A 15,187-nucleotide genomic window follows, 5' to 3' on the forward strand; every position below is an offset into this window, starting at 1 on the left:
CATCAGGCCGATTTTTTCAAACATATTTTTGCACACTGCTCCTACACATTTTGGCCTAAAAGCATGCAAAAGTCATGTCATCAACATGGATATGTCCCATTTCCCATATTCCCTCCTGATTGGCTACGACTGCCTTCTAAAGTTTGTGTATGCGACATGACGGTGGCTTATCTCCCCATTAGGGAGTCTTACTGGTGGTATAGGGGTGTTTTTTTATGTATGCGATAGGCAGTGACGTCATTACGTGCGCGTCCCGCGTCTCTGACGCATTCACGTTGCCTAGAGACGCATTCACGTCATTGTCCTGGGGTCCCACGGACGCATCGCCTCCATTGGAGTCCACGTTAAAATAATTTACCACGTCGCGAAAAAAAAAAATATTTTAAAAAGTCCAGACGCCACCATTGTTCATGGGTGAAGGCATGCTACTGTACCCTACGTTAACACAAATGAAATCCGCGTAGAAAGTCTTAAAACAGACGATAGAACTAACGGCAGTGTGTGTTTGGAATCCACCGACGCTATTTTGTGCGCCGTCCATGGTCACAGAATTCAATGGGTGCCTTAGTTTTAGCGTAGCACCGGGCCGCTCTCTGACCATAGTGGCACAGCATGTTAGGTGATACACCAAGAAGGGTTCCCCCACCGAACGTGGGTTTGGCTTGTCGAGCCTGTTATCGGGTAAGCGTCACGTCATGGGCTGCTATAGCGGCCGGGGGCCGGGAGGTACAATGCGTCATCGATAGTTGTGTGCTTTGGAAGTGCATGCGTGCCGCGGAACAACGGTGGAACGCGTGAAACACTAAAAAGTTTGGTTACCTTTTTGAAAAGACAAGGGGAGAGCTAAATACAATGGGCTATATGCAGCACGGTTGTTACATCATGCTCGGGAGGGAACACTTCGACAATGCAGACGGAGCCAGGCACTTGTCCATAGTGCATCAACTAAGACCCAAGTGCAATCAATAACTTTGCACGTCTGCGACTAGCTCTGGTCCATAGCGTTAGTGGAGTTCTCCTCCACTAACGCTATGGACCAGAGCTAGTCTGAGACGAGTTGAAACAACTCCAACGCGGGCTGTTGAAGCAGCGCGACAACCGTTCTCTTCCACCCAAAGTATGTGGTGCTTGAAAATATGAATGATTCCATCGATAATAATCCGTTTGGGACACTCAAAATCAATGCCATAGAGTTATAATGTATCGCTCCGTGCGAATGAATCCGTAGCGTTGCCAGCGCGACTTCTCAGTCTACCGAAAATAGCAGATGTACAAGATCACAACGCGGTGCGAGCAGACACGGTTTGAGCTTGTTGATTGGGTATTTTTTTGTTGCGTGACACCGTCGTACTATGCATTATAAATTACACTGTTAAAGAGACGGTACACATTAAACTAAATTTTAGTTTCTTCAAATATTTTCCAAAAATAAAAAGGTTGACTTGCCTTCTGTCTGTTAAAGTACTGTATTTGAAGGCCCTGGTCAAATGTATTTAATGGAAAAAATAGATATGCATTTACTGTAAAAAAAAGAAAAAAAAAAGAAAAGGAGAGACATGGAAATGTTAGCCTATAGTTTATAGTATAGTTTTACAGTAGGCTATTATTATTAATTCATGAATAGTACTGTAATTATATATATATATATATTAGTGTCTCATCATGTCTTTCCACAAAATAACAGAAAAAAACTCAATAGTGGGCTCGATAAAAGCCCGGCTCGATAAGCAACATCGATAAGGTGCTCATTATCAATAAAAATTAACGAGCTCCATCCCTAGTGCTTCTTCATCTCAAGGTACTATTATAGTTTAATTGTTTCATTCGTTTGTGTATGTATTTTGTAAGATAAACAATGTAAATAACCATATAATAACCAATTCAAGTTAAAGAATCTGTACAAGATGCTACAGTTGGCACTGACTCTGCCAATTGGATCTGCCATGAGGAGAATTCGAAATTGGCTGCAGTCAACAATGGGAGATACAAGGTTTTCCATCTCTTGCCCTTCTGAACATTGAGGATGACAAAACAGCAAAACTGTCACCTGTCCTAAGAAGTTCGTGGACATATATGCAGGACGCAAAAAAGGTGTTTACTTCTTCAATTCATCGATTATTGATTCAATTCATGACTTACAGCCTACTGTATAGTGTAAAGTGTACTGTGTGTGTGCGTGTGTGCGTGCGCCGTGCGTGCATGCGTGCGTGTGTTGCGCTGTGCATAATTTGGTTGGATGATTGGATCACCGATAGGCTGTCCTTCACTTGTGCTCACATGTATAATACTGTATACTACTGTGTATGTAGGCTATGTGTGCCAGCCAGATAGTGGTCTGTAACTGTTTAGGGTCGCTGTATTATTGTATATGGCATAAAGGCAGAGTCTGGCACAATAAATTGTATTTGTGTTTTATTTGGTACAGTAAACGTGGCCTGGTGGAGCAGCAAGCAAATAAGCAATAAGTTGAGCGATCTTTCTTTATGCCTCTGTTCGCCACAATGAATACTATTTATAAAATGTGCAGTAGTTGTTGGACTGTGTGATACTGTAAGTTGACATGTTGTTGACATGTTGCTGCGCAAGCTGCCCCCCCTCAGGGCAAATGTGAAACTCCGCCTATGATATCACAATATAGAGCTATGTAACACTTACTGAACACTTACTGAACAAACACTCTATAGCAATGATTACTAAGGGAATATAGAGCTATTTAACACTTATTTTAACAACAGAAATATCAAATATCACTTGTTTATTAGGGGTGTAACGATACATTTTAATAGCGATTCGATACATATCACGATACATGGTTAACGATACGATACATGGACGATATTGGTTCATTCATGGCGATACGATATGATTCGATTCAATGATTTAAAATCGATATAGTAACTATTTAGCAAAGAAATTAAATCTGTGTGAAAGGTGTGGATAGTGCAGGTTTTTAAGGGAAACATGTATTATTATGGATATAAACAAGTAAACACAGTGATTATCTACCAAATACATGGACATTGTATCTTGACAAACCTGCACCTTGACATGAACCCAGAGATTACACACATTTATCGATAGACCAGTGTAGCTATATGGAAAGGAAAAGTAATTAAACCCCTCCTTTTAATTTTTTCTCCTTAAAAATGCTAAATACAATACACAAGTAGGTAGTATCGATACAATCGATTCTTTGCACTGCCGATTCGATGCGATACAAAATAAAACGATACGATTCGATTTTAGCTGTTTTCATTTCGATGTACTTCGATTTTTTAAGTTAAAAACGTTATTTCGATACAGTTACTATATCGTTACACCCCTAGTGTTTATACTAAAGTGAGCCATTATGTTGGCAGTGGTGTTTTTGAATGGGGGCATTTAAGGACAACTCATGGGACCACTAATCTGAAACATTTGAAAAGTGCCAAAAACGTAAAGAATGCTAGTGAAATTCTTAACGGGTTCAGGTGAGGTGAGGTCAGACAGCTTGTGAAACACCCAATCAGTCCAAGATGGACATTATTCTTAGTGTTACATTAACCATTTAAGACAGATTCTAGTAAAAATGTCTTCCAAATCCTAACAGTTTTCTGAAAAACATATGCTTCTCTATATCACTGGTTCTCAAACTATTTCTTGTCAAGGAAGGAAGCCCAAAGATTATATGTATTTCGCCATGGCCCCCCAGCTCAAGATATTTTGTTCCAGGGACCCCCCAGAAGCAAAGTTTTGAGTTAAAAAAAGATTTGCGCAAATTGTGAGTTGTGACAGGGTTTTTCGAAAATAGCTGATCTATAAGCTCGCAGCACGGCAGGCACGTTCTGAGCTCAATCTAAAATGACACAAATGTTTCCCGGTTTTGTGTTAAACACGTGTTTAATATATACATATATTTTTTAATTCTCTTATGATGACATGCCCAAAATTGGGAATTCCGATAAAGTGAGTCACTGTTACATTATACAGTAATTACTGTACCTCCGATAGAATCAAACTAAAAGATCCCAAACAATTCAAAGTTTACATATAATTTATCATGCTTTCTTCTATATATGCTTGATTTTGATTCACTCTCGAGCCAGAAAAGAATCATGTGTCTTCGATACTTCCAAGAAACCAAACAATACATTTAGCTCTGCATAAGACAATTAAGCACAAACTAGTCAAGGCACGTGTGTGTGTGTGTGTGTGCGTGCGTGTGTGCGTGCGTGTGTGTGCGTGTGTGCGTGCGTGCACGTGTGTGGTTGAGAGACAGAGTGACAGAGAGAGAGAGAGAGAGGCAGTAATACAGTTTATCCTCCCACCAGTAAGTCTAATGACATCAGGCCAGGGTTAGAGGGGTGCATGGGAGGGCCTGATGTCTTTGAAGAAGGCAGTAATTATGTCACATCACCAATGATGCTCCTGGCACATGAATGACATGATGCATACAGGTTGTTTGACAACAGTATTTGTCTTTGAAGTAAAACACACAACATCCAGTCAGTCACAACAAAGCCATGAAGCCGTCCTCAAACAATCCCCTCGTCATCATTCAGCATCACTTCTTCAAAGTGACACACCGTGCCATCCACATCACTGGAGTGAAGCTTACAGGTCCGTAACCAGGCCTCTCACAATTATTAGTGGGTGGCATAGCTGAATGGTTAGGGAGCCCGCCTGGGGAACCAAAGCCCCTGGTTATCCCAGGTTCAATTCCAGGCCAGGGGTAGCAATGTCCATGTGTGTCCCTGAGCAAGACTCTTAACCCCTCATTGCTCACATGGGCAGCCCCATGGGCAGCGAATCAGCTGGGTTGAGCTGAAAATACTGAATTTCCCTCGTGGGAGGAAATAGGTATCTATTATTATTGTCTAATCGCAATAATTTGAGATAATCGCAATTATTGCATAATCTGCATTATTGTTTCCATGTTGAAAAATTTGAGAAATAGCAGAAATAGGAGATCATTTTGTGATGCGTTGTAAGCTTATAGATCAACTATTTCCAAAAATAGTAAATATATCAGTAATCTGCTGCCCTGTGCAGTTTGTGATTATGAAGCCTAAATGGCAAACCAAAATTAAGCTTGTATTCATATGTTCCAGTCTTCAATGCCAAAAACAAAATTAAATTAAATAATTAATCGCAATTATTTGTGTGACAATTAATCGTCAATTAAAATGTCTAATCGTGACAGCTCTATCCGTAACAATTAATTATTTTCTCACAACACAAGGGGTCTTTTCATTGTTTTTCAGGCCCCCTAGCTGAGAGAGAGATGAAGCATGGACCCCCCCCACTACATATTGTATAAAATGGTGTTGCAGATTAAACGTTTTCATAGATAGCTTCATAAGACCTGTTTGATAACCAGGGGCGTCACAAGGGGTAGGAAAGTGGGACTGAGTTACCAGGGCCCAAGGTGGAGGGGCCCTAATAACTTTAGCTATTGAAAAATAGCAGATCTACAAGATCACAGTGCGGCACCGAGTGCCGCGCTGCGAGCTTGTAGATCTGCTATTTTTGAAAAGTCGTGAAAATAATTATGCGCAAATCTTTGAATATGTATTTTTTAAGTGAACATTTGTAACTCAAATTTTGCTTCTTGGGTGGTCCCTGGAACTAAATATTTTGAGATGGGGGTCCGTGGCCAAATTCATATCATTTTGGGGGTCCTTCACATGAAAAAGTTTGAGCATCACTGACATGAGCATCACATGAGCATCACAGCGCGGCACTCTGTGCCGCGCTGTGAGCTTGTATATCTGCTATTTTTCAATAGTTAACATTCATGGGGGGCCCGCAGTGAATCCTTGTACCCAGGGCCCAGAATTTGGTGTGACGCCCCTGTTGATAACTGTCATCAGTGTTGTGTTTGATTCATGTTAATGTGTGTTTACAGGCATTTCACCTCTAAACCATCAATACTTACTTAGTGAACTTGACCTTTCACTCAGTACTTGGTCCGCTCTTTTTTCCCCTCTACACAGAACTCTTTGTAGATCTGCTATTTTCGGCTAAAGTTCTCCTCAGAATAGGGATGCTAGGGTTCAAGTGGTTAATGTAAAAAATAAAACTATCACCAGATTTGGCCGTTCTCCTTTAGTGACTCTGAAGAGCCCCTAGGGGTCCTGGACCCCCTGTTGAATTTAAAAGCGACAATTAACTACAGCAGCACAAGAAGTATAGTCTATAGTAATAGATGTATCCATCATGCAACCATGCAGCATAATTCAATTACCTTAATTTAAACTTGTGAATTCAAATAGGCCTATAAGAAGACTTCTCAAGCACTACGGCCTATAATGCAGATGCAGTAATAAATACCTGTGGTTTTTCAACGCACAAAGATATTAGCCTACGCATTTTCCTCTCTCGCTGTCCCTTCTCCGGATAACGAGTATAAGTGACAACAGTTGCACACTGCAATGTCAACACAGAAGAATGTCATTATTATAGTCACTGCTTAGCTCCAAAACAAGTAATTTCTTTCTTTACACTCAAAGACATAACATGACTTTAAAAGCAATATTAACTACAGCACAAGAAGGGTATTTTAGATGTGTCCACGAGAAACCCTGCAGCATATTAAAATGGTGTGAATTAAAACATAAGATTAGGGCTATAGTTTTATCCTAATGCAAATATAATAATAACCTGTGGTTTTCAGAATAGAATACACACATTTTCTTCTCTCTGTGTCCCTTCTCTCCAGATAAGTGGCAACAGTTGCACTACAGCTGCTGCAACGCCAACAAAGAAAGAAGAATGTAATTATTTTCATTATTATTGCGACCGTAGGTCGCAGATTAGTATGGATTGTCTGTCTGTCTGTATGTATCTGTCTGTCTGTCACGCCTGACACTGTGGTTCTATCGGGTTTGTCGCTCTGACATCATGCTCTGACGTCACTGTGATGTCTGGGGAACCACTCTAACAGAATGGGTTTGCCGCTCTGACATCACTCTATGGCTTCACTGTGATGTCACACAAACAGAATTCCTTCTTACTAGTTATTATCATTATTATTAGGCTATTACCCTTATTAATAATAACAATAGTATTATTGTTAATATTATAGTCACAGTGCATAATGCATTCATAGTTTTGGGAATGCAGTCATAATCTGGAGGGAGATTTGTCAAAGGGGTGGGGCATATATTCTGCTATACTTCCAAATAGGAAAAGAGGGGGAGAGAGAGAGAGAACTTTGCAAAATTAACATGGCTACATAGAGTTAGAGACAACGAAGACCTGCTTTTACATTAGATATATTAAATGATGTAATAAACATCTATCTATCATAATAGTGTTGGTATTGAGTCCCACGTTCTAACATTAATCATGAATCCCCATCATTCTTTTATTTTCCCCCTCCCTCCCAACAAAACCCCACAAGCAACAACTCAACTCCACAGACAGACAAACACAAGTTTATTACGGGGTGATTTGTAGGCTACGAAATAGCCGTCAGATCGGCTATTTTACGGGGCGCGCAACGATGAAGCCCCCTTTTTACGCACACAGAAAGAGAGAGAGAGAGAGAGAGAGAGAGAGAGAGAGAGAGAGAGAGAGAGAGAGACAGACAGACAGACAGACAGACGGTATAGGTAGGTATAGGTTAGGTGTTTACCCTGCTGTGTAGTTGTTGCTCTACTACAGTCTCCATTGACTTTTACCCCCAAACGACTGAAGCAACAGCCATAAGATAACCATCACATCCCACATCCTTTTGTACTGTAGCTGTAACAATAACCCCAGGCCAAACAACACGAAATAAAAACTAGTTATCACTCCTCTATAAATGACAACACAGCGACAGCAGCGGCTTTCTTTCTTTCTTTCACACACACACACACACAGTTTTGTATTGACGTTGTTCTAACCAAGACGGTAACACATATAAAACAGACACATTCTCCTCCTCCAAACTGAAGTTAAAATATTCCGGTGCGTTTCGCTTTTCAAGGACACTGCAGTTTACACTGCGCGCGCGCGCGCGTGTACACACACACACACACACACACACACACACACACACACACACACACACGGGCGTGTTGTCCTGGTATGGTAGTAGCCTATGTGACAGGGGGACAACACAACAAACAGCCCTCTACTCTATAGTCTGGAATAACAAGCGAAAACAAATCCCCCTCCTCCGCTAAAAGGTGGTTTATTGTTTCCTACCTTCTTGCTGTTGTATCTGCTGTTATATCCGTTGTAGGCAGTGAGTCCTGGCCTGGGAGGAACGGAGAGCAGCATTTTATGTTGTTCTCCTCTATGTGTGTGTGTGTGTGTGTGTGTGTGTGTGTGTGTGTGTGTGTGTGTGTGTGTGTGTGTGTGTGTGTGTGTCCGGAGCCTCAGAGTACAGCCTACAGCCCAGAGGAGAGCCAGCTGACGTCAGCAGGCTGCTCTGCTCTGCTCTGCCTCTGCTCTGAGAGGGAAGTTGTTATGGGCTTGGAAAGCAAACGGTGTAGTGTAGCCTGTAGTAGTAGCCTACCTAACCTACTGCTGCTCTGTAGTGTGTGTAGCCTACTTACTGATCTGTGAAGCTATGAAGTTTGTTGTAGACAGTGTGTAGCCTAGTAAGCCTACTATAGTAATATAGGTTAATAGTCCCACTGGTAGTCTGTTATAGGTCGGTGCTATTATGTCTTATTATCTATAGGTTTTAAATGCATTGTGTGTGAAAATGTAGTAGCCCTCTCCATCATCAAAGTTGCCCACCCCTGCCATTTAGCAACTATAACAGATTGCTTGTGGAACTAGATATCTAGCAAAAATAGCCGATCTACAAGCTCAAAACGTGTTGCAGTGCGACGCATTTTGAGCTTGTAGATTTGCTATTTTTGCTATTTTTTTTATTTGGAATCCTGAGAACTTCTTTTTGTTTTAATTTCAAATGCATTTATATGTTCTTACGTTAATTTATGAACTTAAATACAAATACATTGGACATAATAAATATAATAACATTTTAATACTAGTCATTTAGCTACTGATATAAACTGAAGTAATTGAAGCGGTTAATTGTTCCATGTTTTGAATTGGAACAGCTGAAATCAATAATATATCAGTACTCCAATATGATATTGGCAATATCAACCTGCTGGCCGCATTAAGTGAAGGTGGGGGCCGCATGTGGCCCCCGGGCCGCCAGTTGCCCATGTATGCTATATGGTATGTCCTATAATCTATATTCTTCTGTTAATGATCCTATTGTCTATCCAATAGCTCCACTGGCAGTCTGTTTAGGGCCATTGTCCACACCTAGCACTATAACTAATTTATAAGTACTATATCGCTCACCACTGATGTCATCATAGTTACATGTGGAGTCTGCCAATTTCTTTGTAATCATATCTTCTTTATAATTAGTACTTGCTTGGTGTGGACGGCCCATTAGTGTTTCTGCTATGTGTATGTCAGCTGTAATGTAGCATATTGATGTCCTACAGCACCTTGTAACTTTTGGCTGCACCTGAATGAAATGAATTACACAAGCTAGAAAACAAATGAGTTGATGCTTAGCTGCCTGCCTGCCTCTGGCATCATCCACCCTGCTTTGGAAAGTGTTCAGTGTTTACTATTCTCTAATGGGCCGCCTTCTGACTTTTGCTTTTACTTGGACTGGACTCCATAACGATGTTTCCTGTTTTCTGGGAACAGACAGTTTTCAGAAGATGGGAGAGCTAAACAACTGAAATCACCCGCGTAAAAGTAACGTCTCAGCTTGCAGGCACCTTTGAGAAACCGTGATGATGAGAAGCACCTGCGCTCAGGGACGTGCTGGCCATTGGGAAAAGCAGGACAACTCCCGAACGGCCGGTTCATTCCCGGCCGATCCAGGCCGGCCATTAGGAAAAAATTAAACTGTTTGCACAAAAGTAAAAATTAAACTGTTTGCACAAAAATAGTGAAAACAGCAGATCTACAAGCACACAACGCCTCGCAGTGCGAGGCGTTGTGTGCTTGTAGATCGGCTGTTTTCACTAGTTTAAATCATTTTTAAAATGATAAATACTTAACAAACGGTTTTGGACATACAAGGTTTCCACCCGACAACGATGAAATATAACTCATGTAATTGGCCCACTGGCTTGTTGTCACTTTGTCACAAATCTTGCAGCAGCGCTATAGAGAGAGATCTCTCTCTATTGCGCGCAATGAGGGCCTCTCCAACTCGTTTTCCCGGGCTGAATCAGGGGCCCAGCATGTCCCTGCCGGCACTCCCCAAGGAACTGTGCTGTCTGTCACCTTTCCTGTTCACTCTCTATACACCTCTGACTTCTGTCTCAACTCGGGGATGACTCGTCCATTGTTGGTTGCATCACGGATGACAATGGTGTCTACCACTATATACTGTAGGTACAGACTCAGTGAACAATAGAGAGAGGCCGCCATGCACAGACAGACCTCGCTCCCAAGGGAAGACATACAAAATGTGGTGGAAACAGAGCTGCACTTTCTAACCACCTGTCCAGTGTCCACTATACAACATCAGAGATACATTCATACAGTACTTCCCACAGATTACACCCAGTGAGTTTGAAAACATGACCAACGAGAAAAAACTCTCATACTGGGAGAAATACAACAATGTGCGGACTCTGGACTGGAAATAGCTAACATTTGCATCCATGGCACCCCCTATATGGTACATAAATATGTAAATCCTTTACCTTAAGCAGTGGTGGGAAGTAAGTACATAGTGTTGTACTTTACTTGAGTATTTCCAATTTCCAATACTTTTACTTCTACTCCACTACATCTCACATTTAAATATTGTACGTTTACACCACTACATTTATTTGAAAACTGTACTTATTAGTTACTTTGTAGATGAATTGTGTTATTACAAAACATACATTAACCACTTCAGCCCTATATTTTGGCCATTTGAAAATTGCCCATCTACAAGCTCACAATGCGTCACGATGCATCACATTGTGAGCTTTTAGACCGCTATTTTCAAAAGATTTTTTATACATTTGAAAACTTGAAATGGGACATTCTGCATAATGAGTACTTTCTACTTTTGGTACTTTAAGTACATCTTTATGCCAATACTTTTGTACTTTTACTCAAGTACATTTTGAATTCCAGACTTTTACTTTTAGCAAAACTCCCACATTTTTGATGGCACCCACTTAAGTTGGGCCATATGTCAAATTGACCGGCTTCATCGGGACTCGTCTCCTTGCATTTTGCTTTCTCCACTGCCTTGATTCGGGAAATTCAAAAATTAAACCCAAATGGAGATGACTGACATATCGTCGTTGTCGGGTAGAAACCTTGTATGTCCAAAACCGTTTGTTTTGTATAATCATGTTAAAAATGATTTTGTTTTGTGCGACGGTCTTGTATGATGAAGCAGGCCTTTGCTTTGCGAAAAAATGAACAAATTTGAAACTTGGAGATACAAGGTTTCTGCCCGACAGTGACGATATATGTCTGACATAATAGACCACATGAGACTTACGCAGTATGTCCATATATGGGCATTGCAAGATATGGGCTTAATAACGATGACATCAGGGATCTCCGCATATATGGGCATAAAAGGGACAAGGACGGAATGGTTAGCACCCTCAAATAGGGACAAGGACTGACAGATATAGAGATATATCCATATATGGGCATGAAAGGGACAGATGGTAAGACGGAATACATTTTCCAGCAGATTCCTCGTGACTCACGTCAGGGCAATATTCATCTTAGTCAGGAACACTCACGTCAATGTAGATTTAACCATTTATTGCAACAAATGGAATACAGTTACACTTGGCATTAAAGGGCTCTGCGTTTGGAAATGTTCCCTGAATTTTGTCCATGCATGCCTGCTATGCAAAATCAGGGAACTTTAAGCAAAACCCCCATAGGGATACTATAGTAATACAATAGCAATACATTGGCATAATAGCTTGAATCAGCAAACATAAATCACTTTTATTTGAGCCTATGCCAGACTGATCAAAAGGTGAAGTTTGGGGTGGTGGAGGCTGCAAAGCAGCAACGATTCTTAGGCTTCAGATCCGGTATAGAGAAAGCAAGCCATATTTAAAGGGACTGAGCTTTACTGAGCTTGAGCTCTGTTTGGAGTAAGACAGTGTGACGTAATGACTTGCAGATCTGTGAATGAGGAATAGGAAAGGAGCTGACCCAGCGGGGCGGGCGGGCGAGACTCTGGTGTCCTGCATAAACTAACGCTATATTCTTAATTTGTAGCTCTCTACTTGTGTACCTGTAGCTGTCCTGTTGTTCTTGCTTATACTGTGATGACACCTGAATTTGCCTCTGGGATCAAATAAAGGGATATCTATCTTTCTTTCCATCTATGAAATAATCCCAGTTTCCCAGCTCTGTAGCCAAAGTCTAGTATCACCACCTGTCAACTGTATAAGCCCAAGGGGTCATTTGGAGTGTATACTGTAGTGATCATTTACAATTGATTCACGATCACAAAGTGTATCTTAATATAGCGTGATATCAATGCAGGTGTACAGTTCCACCAAAATAGAATAGATAATAAAAATAGAAACAGTGATAACGTTGATTTTTGACATGAGTATTGTTGCACTGCCTTAAGAACAATGAACACTGTGTGTTTGTGATAAATAGTCAGTATTCTATTCATTACAAATGGAGCAGCTGCTCCACACTGTATTGCCTACGGTAGGCTACTCAAGTAACTGCCAGCTACCAGGTATCATCAAAATGTGTCTGTGACAAAGACTTGGTCTTGTCCGTGGCAAGTTCTAGATTTAATATTTTACACACCATTATAATGTTCTTATTTTGATCATAAGACCCAATTACTGAATGTCAAGTCTCCAGGTTTTCTTCATAATATGTATGACGCTTATTTACTACAACATTAGGAGTCCAACTAGTGGTTCTCAAATGTCATCAGACAGACTACACTTTGGCCGGCACTACCAAACAGTTTTAACCCAAAACAATTCCCAATGCTCAAGGGCATAATTTTAGGTCCTACCCAATAAACCCCTTGATGCATGTTTTGCTTATTTTGGAAAAGTTTGCTTGGTATATCCATCTTTTAGTCCAACTCGCAGCGATTGGCAAGACTACACTTCTCGAGCATTTAAATAGGGATCTTTCCGGTTTAGGCCACTCGTAGACCGAATCACACGGCCTGTTTAAAACAAATACCATGCTTTCCTCCGAGGTGGAAAGTCTGGTGATGCGAGGTCCCCCTCATGGAATACTGAGGGTCCACTGAGGGACCCCACTTTGAGAACCACTGTTTTGTCTGCTGCCATGTAAAAGGTTTATTTACCTGAGAGGTCTGACACATCTGTTTGAGTGCATTATTATTTATTTATTTTAGTAGTCTGTGGTCTGACAATGTGTTACAGTACAATGGATTGTAGCACTGCATGTGCCAAAACAAACAATGTGTTTGTTTTGGCACATGCCTGGCTGTGCCTTTTGGTTATTACGGTGAAGCATTGTGTATATTTAATTTTGGAGAATGTGAATGAATTTGTGGAGCAACGGAACTACTGTATTGTCGGCTATAATTACGTTCTTTATCAGTATCTGTATAAAAACTCTGGTTTTATAGCATTACGTCTTATTATTGCATCAGTGTGTGGGCCTCTATAGTGTTCAGTGGTTTTCAACCTTTTCAGGCCGCACCCCACCAAGATAATCATATTTGAACTGGGACCCGCCACGGTTATTTTCCAAAAAAAGTCTGTGCCTATATTTGACAATTTGGTCAATGTTGGCCAGTTTTTGAGCAGAGCTCCAACATCGGCTTTGTCTGGGCTCTGAAGCTTGGCCTACATCTGGCCTACAGTACATCTTGGCACAAAGCGCCCAAAGTTGTTGTACACCTGCAGGGTCACATTGGCCAAGCTTCACGGGACGCTTAATGAAATTAACTCATGCACCGCTCACTTCACAATAGGTCTGATTTTTATAGTATACCGGTAGTTGGTTGATTACTTTTGATGCAGTAATGGTCTTTTTTCATATAATCTTCATTAGATATTATAACATTTAATCGTCACTTGTCACCTGGGGGTCCATGCCCACAGGTTTAAGAACCAGTGTGTCAGGGGACTGTGTGACTACATGTCAGCAGTTGGGGACACATGCACTTAAAGTGACACTATGGTGGCACTCAGTGGAACAACCTTGGTGGGTCTGGCAGCAGCCAGCCTGACGACAGGAACATTGTTTGTACATCAACAGGCTCATCGCTACGCAACCTCTAGTACAGTACAGTACAGTACAGCCCCCTCCCCTTCCTTCCTCTCTCTCTGTGTTTTGATTGAATAGCCTACATTTTGATTGAATGCGTTATTATACGTTTGCATAGGAAAAGCACAGGACAGTACAGTTCAGATACAAGGTCTACTAAAAGGATTTAGACCGCAAGAAATCGCAATGGCTTGATTGCACTGGGGTCCTTTTGTACTCAGTTCATTTAAAAATTAGTGTGTGTGTGTGTGTGCGTGCGTGCGTGCGTGCGTGCGTGCGTGCGTGCGTGTGTCGCTGCATGTTCCCACAAGTATAGTACAACTTGGGCGATAGACAGTTGTGAGGACAACTTTTGTGGATCTTCTCAGAAGAGGAATGGTTTGGTTTGTGGTTATAAAAAAATAATAATAATATAATAATAATATATATATATATATATATTTGTAAGGCTTATACAAGTATAGGAAAAGCTTCAGGTTCAGGATAGGGTTGGGACTGACCTTTATAGAGATTAGTTTTAGGGGTTAGGGTTGGAGGAGTTATATGGCTGATTTATATTTAGTTGTGTGAAAATACATATACTGTAAACAACGCTTCACTGCGTGACAGATTGTGAGCTTGTAGATCAGCCATTTTGACTTCAGGGTCTGGGTTAAAAATGGCAAAAGAAAAATGCAAAGAAACTCCAAACTGTTATCCTCACAATTGTGTGTATGCATGCGTGCGTGCGTGTGTGTGTGTGTGCGACTGTGCGTGCATCAGTTTGTGTGTAATAAGAGCAGAGTAAGGGTAGAACATGACAGTTTTATCTCTTACAATCTGTTCATTATATGGATACAACTGATACCCCTCTGAACTTCAAGCATCTCTTTGGCTTACGTAAACTTAATGCATGCAGCACTGTTTTGGAAACAAAGCATGAGGACAATGATACGTTTCCATTGTAATGATGAAGTCTGGATTTCAG

General features: G+C 41.0%; 1 protein-coding gene across 1 annotated transcript in view; it reads right to left on the reverse strand.

Moving 5' to 3' along the window:
- Positions 1–8,275, reverse strand: part of LOC308286553 (RNA-binding motif, single-stranded-interacting protein 2-like) — a 92,354-nt gene extending 84,079 nt beyond the window's left edge. The window contains exon 1 of the mRNA XM_080727602.1: positions 8,176–8,275. Coding sequence (XP_080583728.1) covers positions 8,176–8,250 — 75 coding nt within the window. The 5' untranslated portion in view covers positions 8,251–8,275. The remainder of the gene's footprint in view (positions 1–8,175) is intronic.
- Between the last annotated feature and the right edge of the window lie 6,912 nt (positions 8,276–15,187).

The sequence above is a fragment of the Nannobrachium achirus genome, assembly GCF_963921795.1.
Source record: "Nannobrachium achirus genome assembly, chromosome: 6".
In the NCBI taxonomy this organism is placed as follows: domain Eukaryota; kingdom Metazoa; phylum Chordata; class Actinopteri; order Myctophiformes; family Myctophidae; genus Nannobrachium; species Nannobrachium achirus.